Source organism: Pezoporus occidentalis, unplaced genomic scaffold (assembly GCF_034315485.1).
Source record: "Pezoporus occidentalis ecotype Australia unplaced genomic scaffold, CSIRO_AGI_Poc_V1 ctg92, whole genome shotgun sequence".
Lineage (NCBI taxonomy): Eukaryota > Metazoa > Chordata > Aves > Psittaciformes > Psittacidae > Pezoporus > Pezoporus occidentalis.
Window position 1 is genome coordinate 1,897,210 of NW_026916284.1, and position 16,444 is coordinate 1,913,653.

The following is a 16,444-nucleotide window of genomic DNA, read 5'->3' on the forward strand; positions in this document are numbered from 1 at the left end:
CCGCGGCCCCCGACCCCGCCACCAGCGCTCCGGTTGGATGCGGCCCAGCCAATGACGGCGCGCGGAACGGAGGTCTCGCGAGAGCGCGCAGGACGGAAGCCGGCTCGTGAGGAGGAGGAGGCGCGGGGCGGCCCCGCCGAGGATGCTCCGGCTGCGGTGCAAGGCCCGGAGCGGCTCCCACCCGCTGCCCGGGCTCACGGCGCACTCCCGGCTCCGCGACATGCAGGCCGCGCTGGCCGCCCTCACCGGCGTGCCCGTCCCGGCGCAGCGGCTGCTGCTCGGCTTCCCGCCGCGGAGCCTGGACCTCAGTGACGGCGAGCGGCGGCTCGGCGAGCTCGGCATCCACTCGGGTGAGGGCCGGGCCTGCGCGGTGCGGGGGGGGCGGACACCGGCGCTCCATGGGGTGTAATTAGCGTAATGAAAAGAGGCTGCGGCCCAGCACGCCCCTCATCGGCCCCGCTGTCGGGCCGGTTCCTCCCCCGGCGGGAGCTGTCAACACCCGGCTCGCGGTGCTTCCTGCTCGCCGGCAGCGCCCGTCGTGGCTTCACCCGCGTGCCGAGGGTCCGCAGGGCTGGGGCCCGGTGGGTGAGTACTGCGGAGCCTCCTCTGCGTGCGTGGTCCGTGGGCTGTGGTGTTACCGGCTGGTCTGGCAGAGGCGGTTTCCCATCAGGATATGGTGCTGAGGGGGGAAATGAGCACAAGCCGCAGTTATAACAATGCAGCCGCGTTGCTTTGGTTTAGGACCAGCAGCGCCTTTAAATGCGGTCTGCAAGTAGAAGTGTTCAAGGCCTGGCTGGGCACAGGGGCTTGGAGCAAGCTGCTCTAGTGAAAGGTGTCCCTGCCCGTGGCAGGGGTTGGAGCTGGAGGAGCTTTAAGTTCCCTTCTAACCCAGACTGTTCTGTGGTGCTGTGATTTCCCTCAATTCCTCCTCCTCCTCCTGTGTTTGACAGGTGATACCCTGATCGTTGAAGAGGACGCGTCCAAAGCCAAGACTGACTCAGCCGTGGTTGCAAAAAGAACGATGTCTAACTCGGTCAGGGAAGCTGTGCCTCTGCTCGCCAGGAGGGTTGTGCCAGCAGATAACTCCTGTCTCTTCACCAGTGTGTACTATGTGGTAGAAGGAGGCGTCTACGACCCAGGCTGCGCTCCAGAGATGCGCAGCCTCATAGCCCAGATAGTAGCAAGCGATCCGGAATCGTACTGTGAGGCAGTTCTAGGGAAAACCAACAGGGAGTATTGTGACTGGATCCGGAGGGAAGAGACGTGGGGAGGAGCCATCGAAGTGTCCATTCTGTCCAAGTTTTACCAGTGTGAAATCTGTGTGGTGGACACACAGACAGTCAGGATCGACCGCTTTGGGGAAGATGCTGGTTACACTAAGCGGGTCCTTTTAATATATGATGGGATTCATTATGATCCACTTGAGCGTAAAATCCCAGACTCGGACGTTCCTCCCCAGACCATTTTCTCCACAAGTGATGATATTGTCCTTGCACAAGCTTTGGAGTTGGCAGATGAAGCCAGGCGGAAGAGGCAGTTCACGGATGTGAATCACTTCACGCTGCGGTGCATGGTGTGCCAGAAGGGACTCACGGGACAAGTGGAAGCCAGAGAACACGCCAAGGAGACCGGACACACCAACTTTGGGGAAGTGTGACATCTGCATGAGGATGGTTACATCGACTACCTCATCGGTCCAGAATAAAATTCTGGATTCCCAGATAAGCTGTATGTAATCCTACAATTCCGTTCACAGAGCTTGAAAAGCAAATTAACTTAATGATGGCCAGGATGCACAGGTTTGTTATGGCTAGGGATTTATCCCAAGGGATTTGAAGTAGGTATCTTCTCGCATGCTAATTTATAGTACTTTGGCAGGTGGTATACACTGGCAGCTAGAACTTGATTCCTGAAATAGTCTTTGTGTGTGTGAACTGAGCAGACATATTAAATCAGGCTCATTCAACACTAGCATAAAATCTAGCCTTTAAATTGCTGACTTAATCTCTCTGTATCATGTTTTCAGGGTAATTAAATTAAGGGTTTGGGAAACACTCAGATCAGCATTATTTATGCTAAGGATTAGACTCTGCACATACAAGCAGTTCTTGCAGGGGAAACTGCTCATTTGGTGCACACTTAGGGATGGAAAGAGTATCTCCAAAGCTGCCCTATACTATGTTACCATCAGAAGTAGACTGTATTGTGTGTGTGAAGTCATGGCTTTAGAGAAAGAAATGGCCTCTAAGCTTTAAGGTAGCCTTCTTTAAATTAATAAGTAGATGGTTAAGTGTTGAATAAACTTACTAATCCTCTGTAGGTAGTTTTTAGTTGCTTGAAAAATAACTATCAACCCCCTGGTGTTTACACTGCATCAGAACATAGGCATGTTTCTTGAAATAGTTTGGACTCTTATTCACAATAGTATCTGAAATCCTGGCAAGAGGGAAATAGAGTAGTTAGGGAAGTGACTCAGTTTGTTACATCCATTGAAGCAGACTTGGGTATAGCTCATGGCCACAGTGTTACTAAGCTGTACCAGATTCCAAACACTGTAAATGAGCACTTTAAGGTATAGTTCTCACTCCTTCCTGCTAAAAAGTTTTGCCTTTTTTTAGAAGGACAGAGAACCCAGAAGGGAGGCTTGAATTTTCTTCATCTGCATTCTGCCTTAACGTGTTTGATTTGTCACCGATGACTGTTCAGTGGCAAGACTTTAATCCTGATAATGAAGGGTGCAGTTTAACTTCCAGAACAAAATAAGCTATGAAAACTGCCCTACTTCTCGGACTGCTCACAATCAGGGAAGTTGAAATTGGTTGAATCTATCTTGCCTCACAGCAGCTGGAAGTGCTGTTGAGGTCTTTTAAAAGGTGCTGTAAAGGTGCATATTACTGAAGGGGATTTTGGTTTTTCCTTGAAATGCCTACAACACATGCTTGTTTTAATGACTTTTAAAATATCCTTAACCTGCTCTTTTTCTGTTGCTGTTTTGAGTTACCTTCCTTGCACTTTTACAAATGGGGAGCAAGAACCTGCATCTTCAGACTGAGGCAGAAATAAATCCACTTACCAAAGTGGAACTTAAGATCTAGTGTTACCTAAGCTGGTGCAGCAAAACCGTGTTTATAGAAGGCACGTTTCACTGAAGTTCTCAGCAGAGGCTCCCAGTTGGACCTTGAAATACAGGAGGGTCTTATCAAGGAAGGAACGTAATTACAGAAGTGCTTTGCTGAATTGAGGCGTGAATAATTAAGTATAAAGGACAGAATCACTATGGACCAGGTGTCTTTTTAATTCAGTATTAAAATACATGTTAGCACTGTTGGGAGTTTCCTATAGAAAGCGACTTAGTTTCCAGTGTTAAACTTCACTTGGCTTTTAGTCTGTCATAGGAAAAAAACAAACCAAACCAACCCCCCAACATTAAAACCAGTTCTCTAGAAGCTGATGCTTACAAACCTAAGGAAATACCTGACAGTTCAAAGGAACTTGAAGATTACACTGTGTTATAACTACTTGAGATGAAATACTGTCTAGGAATGAGACCAAGAGACTGTCAGTCCTCAGTTGTATTCTCAGCTTTCCCGTGGAAGCAGAGAGACGCCTTGGACAAGGAGCTGAGCCTCACCATTGCCATCTGTAAAATGGACATAAAACCTACCTCAGAGAGGTGTTCCCGGTGACTGGCTGGGGTGGCTTTGAACCAGAAGTGGAAGATACATATTTATTGCCTGCCATGTTTGCAAATGCATATTGGCTTTGGGGAGCTTTGTGTCCTGGATGGATTTCTGCAAGCATGGAAAAGGATTTTTCTTTGGGGTCTTTCTCAGTTGCAGTATTTTGAAGATGAGGGTTATTTAATCCGGAGCGCTGAGCTTTGCTATGTCATGTTTGCATTGGAAATCGGCTCCCAGAGACTCAGTTCCACTCGAGGGAGATGTGTCAGTATCACTGCTTGGATGTTTTCTTTTGTTGCCTAGAAAATAAAATCTCTTTGGTTTAAAAAATGTCCACTGACACTGCTGGAGTTCATCTTTGTAAGAGCTGATGCTGTTAGACACTGACAGATGGATTTCAAACAACAGGGATCCGTGGTGCTGCCTGCAAGTCAGAAAACTTCATGTGATTCTCAAACTCTCCCAAAGCGTCTGCATTATCTAAGATACAGGTACATTTGAAGTACAGCCCCCTCTGTTTCAACTGCTGGGAATGTTAGCTTTGGGGTGGTTTTGGTATCATTTTTACCAGCATTTTTGCCTGCCCTTAACAATACAGTTACAGAAGCATCACAAAAGCGGCCCGCTGGTAGGATGAACTTCAGCACACCATGACACATTTACACTGATCTGTTACTAATTGTACAGCAGAATGTTAGTTACACCTATTTTACCCTAGAGGTGGGACGTGGGCTTGGGTCCTGGCAGGGAATAGCATCACCCATACCCAAGGCCTGCAAAACGTGGGCTTATGTCCTTACCGTCATTCCCAATCCCATACAAGTTTAAAATGAGCATTAAATTCCTTGCTGAATACTTCAACACAGGGTTCAGTAACTAAATGAGCCCTGGAAACGGGAAGGTTTGTTTTGGGGGTGTGCTTACTAAAAGGTGGATTATTATTGGTATTGTTTTACCAAGTTCTAGAACATCCCTCAGATAAAGAGTCCTCGTTTCCTGGTGCCAGTCTGGCTGTTTTACCAGCACTAAATTCCTTCTTTAATTAAAGGAGAGCTCCACACACTAATCATGTGGCCTTCCACAAACATGTATTGTACCAAGAGATACGCATCAACTCATGGTTGTAACAACACTTGAAAAGCTTGTCTGAGTTTACGTGCTGAGCAGATGCTGAGCAAGGGCTTTCACTGGTGGAGGCAGCATGTTCCCACTGCAGTAAAGCAAGTGGTAGCAAAGGCTTCTAACAGCTTTCATTCCCATTGTAACCCTGTGGTGCAGCGTTCCGGTACCTGTATCATCCGTGCAACCAGTTGGTGTAACAGCTTGCCTTAAACACATGCTCTGGATTGCAAAAGTTGTGTTGCACCAATAAACGTGACTGATGCATGTGTACATCCTCAGTGCAGTCTGCGCCTCACTTCTGGAATTTCAGGTTCGGGCTCAGTTCACCAGGGTGGTTTTGAGGTCTTCACCCCTTTGCAGTGCAGCCTGGGTTGGGTTGGAAGGGACCTTAAAGCTCCTCCAGCTCCAACCCCTGCCACAGAGCAGCAACACCTTCCACAGAGCAGCTTGCTCCAAGCCCCTGTGTCCAACCTGGCCTTGAGCACTGCCAGGGATGGGGCAGCCACAGCTTCTCTGGGCACCCTGTGCCAGCGCCTCAGCACCCTCACATCTTCCTAATGTCCAATCTCAATCTCCCCTCTGTCAGTATAAAGCTGAATCATTTAGTAGCCAGACTTCAGGAACATTTGGGTTCAGTAGCATGCTTACCCACTTCATGGATGCAATTTCCTAGGGAGTAAATCAGCAGTTTTCTGAAGGACAAACTGAATTCCTCAGTTCTGGGTAAATTCATGTAAAAAAGAGCAATTGCCAAGGAAAGGGCTGAGAAAAGGAACATCTTACACAGAGCAGAATATCTTAAACCTGCAGCTTTTCATGGGCACAGTCATAGCAGAGGCCACTGGGCCAGTTTGGGAACAGTATCTGCTGTACTCATCCCTTTTCTAGAGACATGTTCAGGAGTATAATAGCGCTACAACCCTAATCCACCCGGGGGCCACAAAGCCACCGTGAAACCACACCATCAATGCAGAACACAGGTTCATTTATCTATATAAATATATATATTCATTTATATATATTTCACTAAAGCAGCCTTATCTATTTGCTCTTCTTGAAGCAGGAGAATGAAGCTGACTGCCTTTACCATCAAAACCCGTATGTTAGAGAAACCAGACCAAGACACAGCCACCTCTGGCAGATCTCACTGCTCGCAGCCCTGGAGGGCAGCTCTGGCTCCAGCCCCACACAAACTCTGCCATGGGAGAGCCCTGGCAGGGAACCTCTTTAATAAGAGGAACAAAACGTTTGCAGCTTGCTGGTTTCCAAATGACAACTCTTCATCCTACAAATTACACGTCTGCCTGTATCTTAAATCATCCAAAGCATCCAGCTGTAAAACTGCCACAGGTTTTGCTCTGCTCTGGACCAGGAAGAATAAAATGGCTGCAAGTTGTCTCACCTCAAGCATTCTGAGCACCAAAATGCTTTCTGGAACACAAGAATGCAATGGGGAAGTGGACAAAATCAGGATGGCCAAGAGTGCAGTGTCTGTCTCCTTTTAATTAAAGCCTTTGGGGAAATTTTAGGGAGCTTTATTATACCTTGAGAGCTGACTCCTCATTTCTGCTGCTAAGTGAATGTTAACCCAGCTATGGAAACAGATCACCTCAGTTCTCTACCTCTTTTCTGTAAAATAGGGATAATAAATAGGGTTCCTTGCTCACTTCACAGCTATATTAAGACTTAATTATTTCTTTAAGCTGCTCTGTGAAACCAGGTATTAACTACCTAGTCTTTTCCGTAACTGATTGTTAGCATCCATCCTGTCCATACAATTTGGTACAAGGAAAGTGTCCAACAGTCCTACAGAGTCAGATGAACCTCTTTATGTTAACAGGTATGTTACCAGTGATGAGTTTCCACCAGGGGCAGGACTGAACCACTTGTGCTCTCGTGTTTATGAACAGGGTGAGGCACAACGGGTCTGTTGACATGCCAAAGTCCCTTCACTGTACTGCGAAGTTTTCTCTGCATTGTTTGACTACTCACATAGACTTCATGCCGTGTATCTGAAATCACACTTTATTTGGGGTTGTAGCTATTTATATTCATTGGAGGAAGAGGAATGTGGAAAAAGAACAGGTTCTTTCTGGGCAGCTGATTCAGAGAAGCTCAAGACTTCCTTTAATGGATCATGACACCTTCCTGACCTACACAAAGCCCTGCAGGAAGAAAGCTCTGCCTGGTTTACTGCACAGATTTAAGGCCTTGTGCTATCAGCACAGTGCTCTCGGGACACACTTGCCTTTGCTCATTCACACTGTTTGCATGCACAGTAAGAAAACACCTTGGGGTCTGATTTACTCCCTCCCTTAAAGCTCAGAACTAAGCAGAACTTAACAAAACCAGTGTGAATCCACCTCTGTTTAACCTGCTTCACCACCCAGCACCACGCCAGGCAACACTTCCAGAAGCTCTTGCACTAAACCTAGCTCGACGCTGCAATCACTGTCTGTCACAATGCTCAGGCAGTGCTGGGGCTGCTACTGCTGCTCCAAATCCATCACATTCACACCATTCCCGCCCTCTGCTGCAGGCTGGCATGGGAATCAGGGCTGGCGGGAGCTCCCGAGCCCGCTGGCTCCTTGGTTTGCTTCTCAGCACACGTTCCCTTTCGTAACAGCACACAGCTGGGGCTCAGCAGTGCCGGTGGAACCTCTGTGCTTCCTGGCTCTTCTGCTTTCTACCATGGCTTTAATTAGCTCTGTTTCCACTTCCCTGTTCTGTGCAGCAGGGAACACATTGCAACACAGCCTTTTTCTAAGAATAAAACCGCCAAAACGCCAATATAAAAGTTAAAACCAAATTATTGAGGCATGAAAACTGCAATGAATTCAGTGGCTGTCACTGTTTGGATATTCAGAGTTACTCACGTTGCAAAGCACATACAAGTCTATGCTGTGCGTGTTTGTGGGGGCAATGGCCTAAGCACTGTTTGTCAGAGAGAAAAGCTGTGATTTCAATAGAAGAGCCCAAAATCACGGTAATAACAAGCCCCTGCAGTTCTTCAGGTGCTTCTGCAGCACCACCTGGGGCCTGGGGGTCAGCATCACCCAGCGTGGCACTGGGTGCTGCAGGTGGAATAACTGGGCACAAGAGGAACATTTTCCCCAGTGAGAACAATCAATCACTGGAGTAATCTCCCCAGGCAAGTGGTGGGTTCCAAAACACTGGACACTCTCTGTTAGGATTCGGCTGGAGAGGGCGCTGGGACATCTAGTCTAGGTCACGCTTTGCCTAGAGAGGATGGAGCAGATGATCCTCAAGGTCCCTTCCAGCCTGGTATTCCAGGATTCCTCTGGAGAGAGGCAGAGGAGGTGGGAATGAACACACAGAGGGGGCTCAGTGCCTGCAGGGAAGGGTACCAGGAGGGGCAAAAGGGAGCTGCAAGCTCAGTACCTGAAGAATAAGCCTCAGAACTGCGAGGACCTGGGCACCTCCTCCTCTAGCACGCAGATGAAGCTTGGAGGTGAAGCTTTCTGCCTTCAGAACCTCCTCACAGCATCCAGCAGCAGGCGGTGAACTTTTGGTCCCTGGGAAAGCTTTGGTGATAGACGAGTACATACCTGTTCTAGCAAGAGGCTGTGGCTTTAGAGCCGAGAAGGAGCCGGGTCCTACCCTGAGCTGAGGGATCTCCTGCACAAAACCACCCCAGAGAACAAACCAGTTGTGGGGTAACGCGGTGAGCAGCGCACAGAGCAAACGCCCAGCACAGGGTTTAATTACTGCGTACAAAAGTGCTTGGGTCGGGGCTGCTTTGGGCTGCTCCGGGTGTCAGCGAGCAGCTATGCTGCAGAACAGGATGTCGGATTAAGGAGACTCCAGCGAAACCCGTGCTGAGGACATCAGAGGGCAGCAGCCGGAGCTGGGAAGTGAGTGAGAGCGGGGTGGTACCGAGCTGAGCTGCCCACAGCCTCCCGGGTGCTGCCTCAGAGCACGGCACGCAGCGACCGGGCTGCTTGGGGCAGGACATGAAGGGGTTTTAGGGGCTCAGCTGCCTGGAGCAATAGGAAGAGGTGCTCTGCATGGGTGCAAGATGGACTTCTCTTGCCCCAGTGCAGCAGGCTGCGAGTGAAGGGCTGGGGGCTCTCACCCGTGAGCACGTACCTGCAGAGCACCGGCACAGCCTTATCTCCCCGCAGGAGGGTTAATGTGTAACCCGGCTCTGTTTGGTTAACCCAGGAAAGCAAAGAAGTGCTGGGATAGGCACGGTCAGGACAAGGATTCGGGCAGCGCGGAGCGACGGACGTGCTGGTAAAACAGGAGCAACGTTAATGGTCTGTTCTTTCTTGCCCTTCACTTTCTGTCCTTTTCCTGCTGATGGGCTGCGGGAGAGAGCCTCTGCCCCAGGGCGCGCAGGGCTGTCTGTGGGTGCTGGTGGGGTTATGTACGTGCTGTGCTTCGGGAAGGTGAAAGCGTGGTGGGGCTGTCCCCAGTGAAGATGGACGAGGTGCTCTGAAGGTGGTGGCAGGGGGAAAGCTGGGGGAGACCCAGCGCTGCCAGCGGAGAGGCTGAGAAAGTGCGTGCTCAGGACAGCAAAGAGCTCAGGCAACTGCTACCTGCACTTGATTTACTTGTTTGAACAGATCTGCCATCACCTCCTTCCTCCCTGAGGTGGGATCCATCCTGCTGCCAAGCAGGAGCAGCCAGGATGGTCCTGCGCAGGACAAAGCCCTTTGCTGTAGGGGTTAGGGTTTGCTTTAGACAGCAAAACCACCCCGCTTCTTTAACAGGGCTGGAGAGCTGGGGTAGAGGGCTCCTAGTAGCACTGGGTGTAAAAGAAAGTAGCCTCTTCGTATAAAGCAATTAGCATTAATTGCTACCCAGCACCTCTGATGTCTGAGGGCTCAGAGAGCTTTGTAAAGGACAGTTACGGCAGCTCTCCCTGTTAGCTTCTCCTAACAGGATTTTTAGTGGCAGGAGGTATAGACATGATAGGAAAACAGCTTCTCAAGTGCCGTGTATTCTAATGTAAATGCTCATGGGTTTCTTTGCTGTTACTCAGCAAAAGGAACTGTAAAATCCTTCTGGTTCATAAACCCTGGGATATTACAGCACTGTTCCCGAGCTGGGTGAACGCGTTAGAGCCATAATCGCATCAGAGAACTGGTGGGCAGGAAAATGAGCTGCTTTCTGCATAGATCCTCCCCAACATGCAATGAGCCTGAACTTTGCCTCCCCATGGAGGGGAGGGTCCCAAAACCTTGGCAGCTGCTTTAGGTTTCTGCAAACGCTGTTTGAACAGGAGCAAATTACTTCTGCCAATGGCCACACGGTGATGGGCATCCTTGGGGGGCCAGGACCTGGAGGGACCCCTGAGCAGAGCAGGGCCAGGCTTTTTCTGTGCTCTCGAATGGGTGCAGCAGGGAAGTAGGGGGCAATGAGGAGCATTGCAATGAGGCAGCAGGAGCCTCTTGCTGCTTAGAAGCAGATTCACATTTCAGACTGGAAATGTTCTGGGTCACGGTAAATCCACATGGCTTGCGGAAGCCTAAAAACCCCTCAAGCTCACCTTGTGTCCCTGCTTCCTGACAGCTAAAAGCTCTGGCTATAAAGTTATCTGAATTCAATGGAATCCAGGGTATTGCTGTTTGAAAGGCACCACTTACTGCGGTGTCATTTAAGCAGTAAATAATGCCTAAACTGAGACTGAAATAGGGGAAGGATTAGATCTGTCAGGGGGTGCCTGTTGAAATCTGATTTTTTGCGGCATATCCCAATTACAAAGGAATTCTTTCAGGCTCTAACCCTCTGAACAAGCAGCCACTTCGGCTCACTTATCACTCCATCTAATTCCCTGCTCCAAGACAAAAAGCAGCAGTATGTTCCTGTGCCATGGCCAGGTCACGGCACAAAGAGCTCCTCTGTCTCTCAACAAGCAAATCCTCTCGCATGGGTCCCTGTGTGCTCTTGGGGGGGGGTTGTTTTGCTGTTCTCAGCCCAAGCCTCTCCAAACACCTAATAGGTGGTGTTGGTCCATTTCGGAAGCTCCCTGCTTTACACCCATAGGTAATGATGCCTTTTGTGGGGCACTCAGCATCTCCCCGCAGGCCATGCACCCTGCAAGCATATAACTGTCCCCTCTGCCTCCAGGACCATGCCCCAGGCAGATCTCACTGCTAGCAATCCCAGTGGCAGGTTGTTTGTCAGGCAATTACTACCCCATTTGGGTCCCACTAGTTTGGGGGTGCAGGCTGAATCCAGAAGAGTGGCAGCGGTGCATTGCCATGAGCAAAGGGGGATGCTGGAGACCCGGTGCTGCCCTGCTCCCCGCAAGCTATGCCAGGCACGTGCCCAAACACACCCAGGCGTGCCCCAAAGGAATGGGGGCAGCTCCCCATGGCCACCACACCCCTGCAGCCCCAGAGGAAGGGTGGCAGGAGGAAGCTCCCAGCAGAACAAGGCTGCAGCTGAACAGCAGCGTTTCGGGTCAGCGTGGTCAGAGGTTTGGGGGGAAGAGATCCTATGAGTTGGAGCTGGGCTGGGGCTTGCATTGGGATGGGATCACTGATCCCATCACCGAGGCTGAGCTGAGCTTACAGCTTTTTCCTTCACTCAGGAACTACCTTATCCACATCTCCAAGATAACCACCAGCATGGGATGGCTGTGGATAAACAGTCCAGAGCTTACAGCTTCATTAGTTCCACAGCCTGCCTGCTTGCATCGTCTTGGGGTACGGGACCTTGCAGGTTAATGCCTCTCTTCTGCTTCAGCCAGGACGTTGCCCCCCGGGCAGCCTGGGATATGCCTAGGAAGGAGCTGGGAATGGCTGGCTGCAACTCTGGCAGCTGCGACAGCATGGTCAGCACGGCCTCCAACCACTCACAGCATGTAAGTACCCCTGTTGTGCCCAGCCTGGGCATGGCTTCAACCCCTGCCACAGGCAGGGACCCCTTCCACTGGAGCAGCTTGCTCCAAGCCCCTGTGTCCAACCTGGCCTTGAGCACTGCCAGGGATGGGGCAGCCACAGCTTCTCTGGGCACCCTGTTCCTGTTCTCTGCTCAGAACTGCTCCCCATGAGTGCTCTGGAAGCACTCGGGTACCCTGAGGCATGCTCGGGTGCCCTGGAAGCACTCGGGTACCATGCTGAGGGCAGCACAAAGACCAAGTGAATTCCTGCTCCAAAGCGCTCCCAGATTTCCAGCCCTGCCCCATCTATGGCAGCAATCAGGAGCCTTCACTGCTGCAAGGCCTCCTCTGGGGAATGATACCCAGAGCCCCGATGCTCCCTTGCTGCCTGAAGATGCCGATGCAGATAGTGCCGGCACTGGGTGAGCTCCCCAGGGAGAGATTAGACCAGTTGGGTAAGTGGGTCAGACTGGCTCCAACAAGGGTGACTTCACCTGGACAAGACAGTGAGCAGTCCTCCTGGCCAACATGAGATTAATTCCTTAGTTAAGGCAGAGATGAGTTCGGGCCATGGGTGTAGATGTGTCATTTTTCACTATCTGTCCATTAAAGCTTGTTTGTCTCCCAACACCGAATCCAAGATTGATGGACTAATTACATCCTGTCTGACTTGGAGCATAATTGATACGTGGAAGTGCAATGCTCAGTCCTAAACAGGTTTTCTATTTGATAGATTGCAAACCAGAACCAAACCCTCTGGGATGTATTAGGGATGGAAAAACTGGTTGCAATATTGCCTGGTCAAAGACTTGGATAAGTGTCTGTCTCTGCAAAACAACTCCACCTCGGACAATTTCTCCTCCCTGCTTGTTGATTTGATGCACACCCCATCCTTTCCTGCCCCTCTTTTTTAATGGTATATTGCTTCTAGCACCTTGTAACTTGGTGCTTCCACAGCAATCACATCTCCTGGTACTTGAAATACAACAAAAAGTAAAGATCTTGCTGGGAGAACAAGGAGAGGGACCACCACGCACAGATAAGTCTTTGGTATTTATGATGTTTAGGCAAGCTTCTGAGATAAATCACTGCTCATCAGTACCCACACCAACAGACCACCCATGGTACCCATCTGCTTACATTCCAAGGTAAAGGACTAAAAGGTAAAGACCAAGTTTCCAAGTTAAGAATAACCCATCTCCTGATGCTCATTTCAATATAAAAATGGCCTTAAGTATATACCTTAGGCTTTTTTTAGAGCCATTTGTCTAGTTTTGTGTAGCTGTAAATACCAATTTCTGAATAGCCACTGGCCGAGAGCTGTCACACATCTCCTAACTTCTTTCTCCTCCCTCTGCTGCCTTTTTTCCCTCTTTTTCAGAGCGATAACAGTTATGACTACTTATCTGTAGAAGAGAAAGAATGTCTGATGTTCTTAGAAGAAACTATTGGCTCCCTGGATGCAGAAGCAGACAGCGGGGTCTCTACCAACGAGACTGACTACACGGAGCCCTCCAAGCTGCCCGGGACCCGGCCTAAGAGAAACTCCATCACCCGGGGTAAGCTGGAAACCCATGGTCCAGCCCTGGTTTGCAAAGCCAAGTGCCTGCCATGGCTGCTCTGGCTTAGGAGGCAGGAAGGAGTGTGTTTTGCAAATGAGGTGTCCATGGGGTGCATGACTTCATCTCTCTCTTTGCCTAGATCTGGAAAACGGGGCTCCCCCCCTGCAGCATGCAGCTGAACAGAAGAATGGTAAAAACCCCTCTGCCTTCCCAAGGTCAGCTCCAGCAGTGGTTCCAAGCTCAGGCTATTCCAGTCTTCCAAGGATCACCACTGTAGCAAACGGAGCCTCTGACAGCAAAGTGACTGTCCACAGAGTGGAGGACCCAGTGCCAGGAGAGAAATCCTCGCAGGAGATGGCCAAGGACAGGCTTGACCAACCCAGCAGAAGGAGCCAGATGAAATCCCTGGAATCTTTGCTTATCCAACCTCCAGATCCCTTCCAGGATGAGCTGGTGAGCCATGAGTGGTCACGCAGCAATCGCTCAGATGACAAGAGGGAAACAGCCAAGGAGACCAAGACTTGGATGTCCTGGGGCCAGCCCGAGAAATCCACATTGGAAGAGGCCCCTCAGGACCCCGATACCAAGCGCGGGCCTCCCACAGCCCCCAAACCACGAAAACTGCCACCAAATATCATCCTGAAAACCAGCAAAACCAGCCCAGTGGCGCTCGCCGCAGAGCCCAGCCACAAGGTGAAAGCATCGCCTCCATCCTTGGGCAGCGACGCCACTGCTGAGAAGGTGAATTCAGGGCACCTCGACCCCAAGGAGAGGGAGAAAGCCCGGCGGGAGGCATTGGAGAAGCTTGGACTGTCGCAGGACAGGAGGGAGCCCAGCGCCCACCTTCACCCTACGGCACATCCCCACCCGAAGGAGGTGCCATTCCCCACCCCTGCGGAGCCCGAAGCAGGCAATGGGGCAGCGGAGAGGTCGGTGCCGGGTGCCCGGCAGATAACCTTCAAATCCAACACCTTGGAGCGCTCCGGGGTAGGGCTGAGCAGCTACATGGCCAGCGCCAAGGAGCAGAGCGTCAAGACCAGCAGCTCCTTGGGCAAGATGTCCTTCATCGAGCGGCTCGCCCCCAGCTTCCTCAGGAGCAGCCGCCCCAGGCCGGTGTCCCTTGGGACGGGGAAGGACTTTGCTGGTCTGAAAGAGCCGGGGCAGGCGGAGCAGGAGAAGAGCAGCAAGCGGCGATCGCACCCGCTGCAGAGCTTCCCCAGGCCACCCCGCTCCTCTGTCAGCGTCAAGATTTCCCCCAAGGGTGCCGCGGATGAGAACCGGCGAGAGGCGCTGAAGAAGCTTGGGCTGCTGAAGGAATAGCTCCGTGGGCAGTGGGGCTGCTGGGCAAGCGGCTGTCCCCCCATATCCAAGTGCTGTCACTGCCTGTCCTCAGGCAGCACGCCCATAACCATGTTCTGCTGCGACCTCTCGCCTCAGCGTCTTGGGGGAGGTACCACGAGAGGTATTTGGAGCATCACCAAATGAAGCACCACCACGTGCACATCACGTTTTGTATATAGCAAATGTATAGGAGCTATTTATGTGAGGCATCGCTCAGCATGCGGATGGGGCGTATTCTCCTACAAAGTCTTTAATGCACTTGGGGATTCACTGGAACAGGGAAGCCATGGAATTAGGGGTTTGGCTCATTTTACAAGGCATTACCTGTGGATAAAGCCTCTCTGGGAAGAAGTACTGGACTCTGCTGCTCCTTTAGGATTTTGTGGTCTTTTATTAACTTTATCAAAGCCTTTGAGGCCTGAGCACTCACCTGCCCCATACAAGTGCCTCCCAAAAGCCACCACTGCCATGTACAAAACCATCAGACCCACGGGCAATGGAGGGGACACAGTGATGCTCCCCATGCACAAGTGCTCCTCAGGGCCTGGCTGGCTTCACACCCACTGCGAGGCTACGCTCACATCCATCCCTGACACCCTGGATACAGCACTTAGACACAAACATCCATCTTCATTGTGGAGTGACAATGAACAAACAACAGGTTGTGTTGGTGGCAGACCCAGGAGTGCTGCCCCAAAGGAGAGATGCAAGGCTGAAACAGCACCATTTCAGCCCCTTTCAAACTCTTCTCCCATCACTCAGACCCAGCTGATGCTGTCAGTGTTCATGCTGCACACCTTTTATGACAAAGGTGGTTTATTTCTGTAATAAACTTGTGTATGATCCAAAAAAGGCTTTGTAATACAGAGGGATGTTGCAGTCAAAGCTCTGGTAAAGCTAAGCAATGAGTTTAAACCTTCAGTATGTCTTGACTTGAGGAGTGGGGGTGCCCCACGCAGCTGGGCTTTGCAAATGAGTCTGAACCAAATACTTGGGCCTCTTGCAACCCAGGACCCACATGAGATGAGATTTTGTGCAAGTGCTTCCAGTGCAGTAAGTAAATACAAAGTCTTCTACAGCACTAAATCATTTCCATCACTGACCCTGCAGTACAAGCAGCTTTCCAAGAGAGTGTTGTGAATACTAAACAGGCTCCTGCTGACAAAACCCAGAGCAGGGCTTCTGATTCCTCTCCAAACAGGCATCAGGAGCTTTGGTTTGCATGGAAAGGAGGGGAGGGCATCCTTCTGCAAAAGCTGTATCATTTCACACAACAAAGGTGTGCACAAGCGGCGGGCATAGCACTGAGCCATGTAAAGAATCCAAGGAATGAGAGAACGATGTCTGATGAGCTACACCTCATGGCAGCAGGGAAATGCTTGTCTGTAGTTCAGCAATTAACTAAACTAGTTCTGGGCTGGCCAGCAGCAACACAAACCTGTGCCTCAGGGAGGAAACTGGAGGCTGCATGGGTTAGGGTCTACCCAAAACCTCAGCAGGTTGCTCAGCAAGCACCACGTTGTATGTACATTGGCTCCAAGAGGGGGAAGGAGCCTCTGTTATGGAAGGTTACTAACTCATCCAGCCTGAGCCCCGCACCTTATTTCAAGCCTGGAGCTGGGTCAGTAGTGGCCAGGCAGGACCAGCAGGCTGCTGCACAGATGCAGGCCATGGGAGATAACTGCACCCCAGACCTAGGTGGTTGTGGGGATGGCTCTAGCCCCAGCACGGCTGAAGATGCAACTCTGCCACATGCCTGGAGCATCACCGGTGTTTTAATGGGTTTGGGGGTTGGTCAGGGAGGGTTGAGGTACCCTCACACAGGGTGTAACCTGTGAGCTCTAGGCTAACGCATGGACAAAGCCACGGGGGCTGCTCTGTGCCTA

The 16,444-nt window shown here is 50.9% G+C and overlaps 2 protein-coding genes across 4 annotated transcripts; both read left to right on the forward strand.

Moving 5' to 3' along the window:
- Nucleotides 1-111: 111 nt before the first annotated feature.
- YOD1 (YOD1 deubiquitinase) lies at nt 112-5,080 on the forward strand. Its single transcript, XM_062605437.1, has 2 exons — nt 112-350; nt 951-5,080. Exons 1-2 carry the CDS (start codon nt 143-145, stop codon nt 1,655-1,657), a joined length of 915 nt encoding a protein of 304 aa, XP_062461421.1. The 5' UTR covers nt 112-142; the 3' UTR covers nt 1,658-5,080.
- Nucleotides 5,081-8,079: 2,999 nt separating this feature from the next.
- On the forward strand, nt 8,080-15,410 carry CUNH1orf116 (chromosome unknown C1orf116 homolog). Of its 3 annotated transcripts, none has more exons than XM_062605429.1 (5): nt 8,080-8,677; nt 8,988-9,059; nt 11,520-11,637; nt 13,037-13,214; nt 13,357-15,410. In XM_062605429.1, the coding sequence occupies exons 3-5, from the start codon at nt 11,551-11,553 to the stop codon at nt 14,535-14,537; spliced, it is 1,446 nt and encodes a 481-aa protein (XP_062461413.1). In that variant the 5' UTR covers nt 8,080-8,677; nt 8,988-9,059; nt 11,520-11,550; the 3' UTR covers nt 14,538-15,410. The 3 variants fall into 3 exon arrangements, with proteins under 3 accessions (XP_062461413.1, XP_062461414.1, XP_062461412.1); XM_062605430.1 differs by having other exon boundaries at nt 8,080-8,487; XM_062605428.1 differs by lacking the exon at nt 8,080-8,677 and having other exon boundaries at nt 8,736-9,059.
- Nucleotides 15,411-16,444: the final 1,034 nt, after the last annotated feature.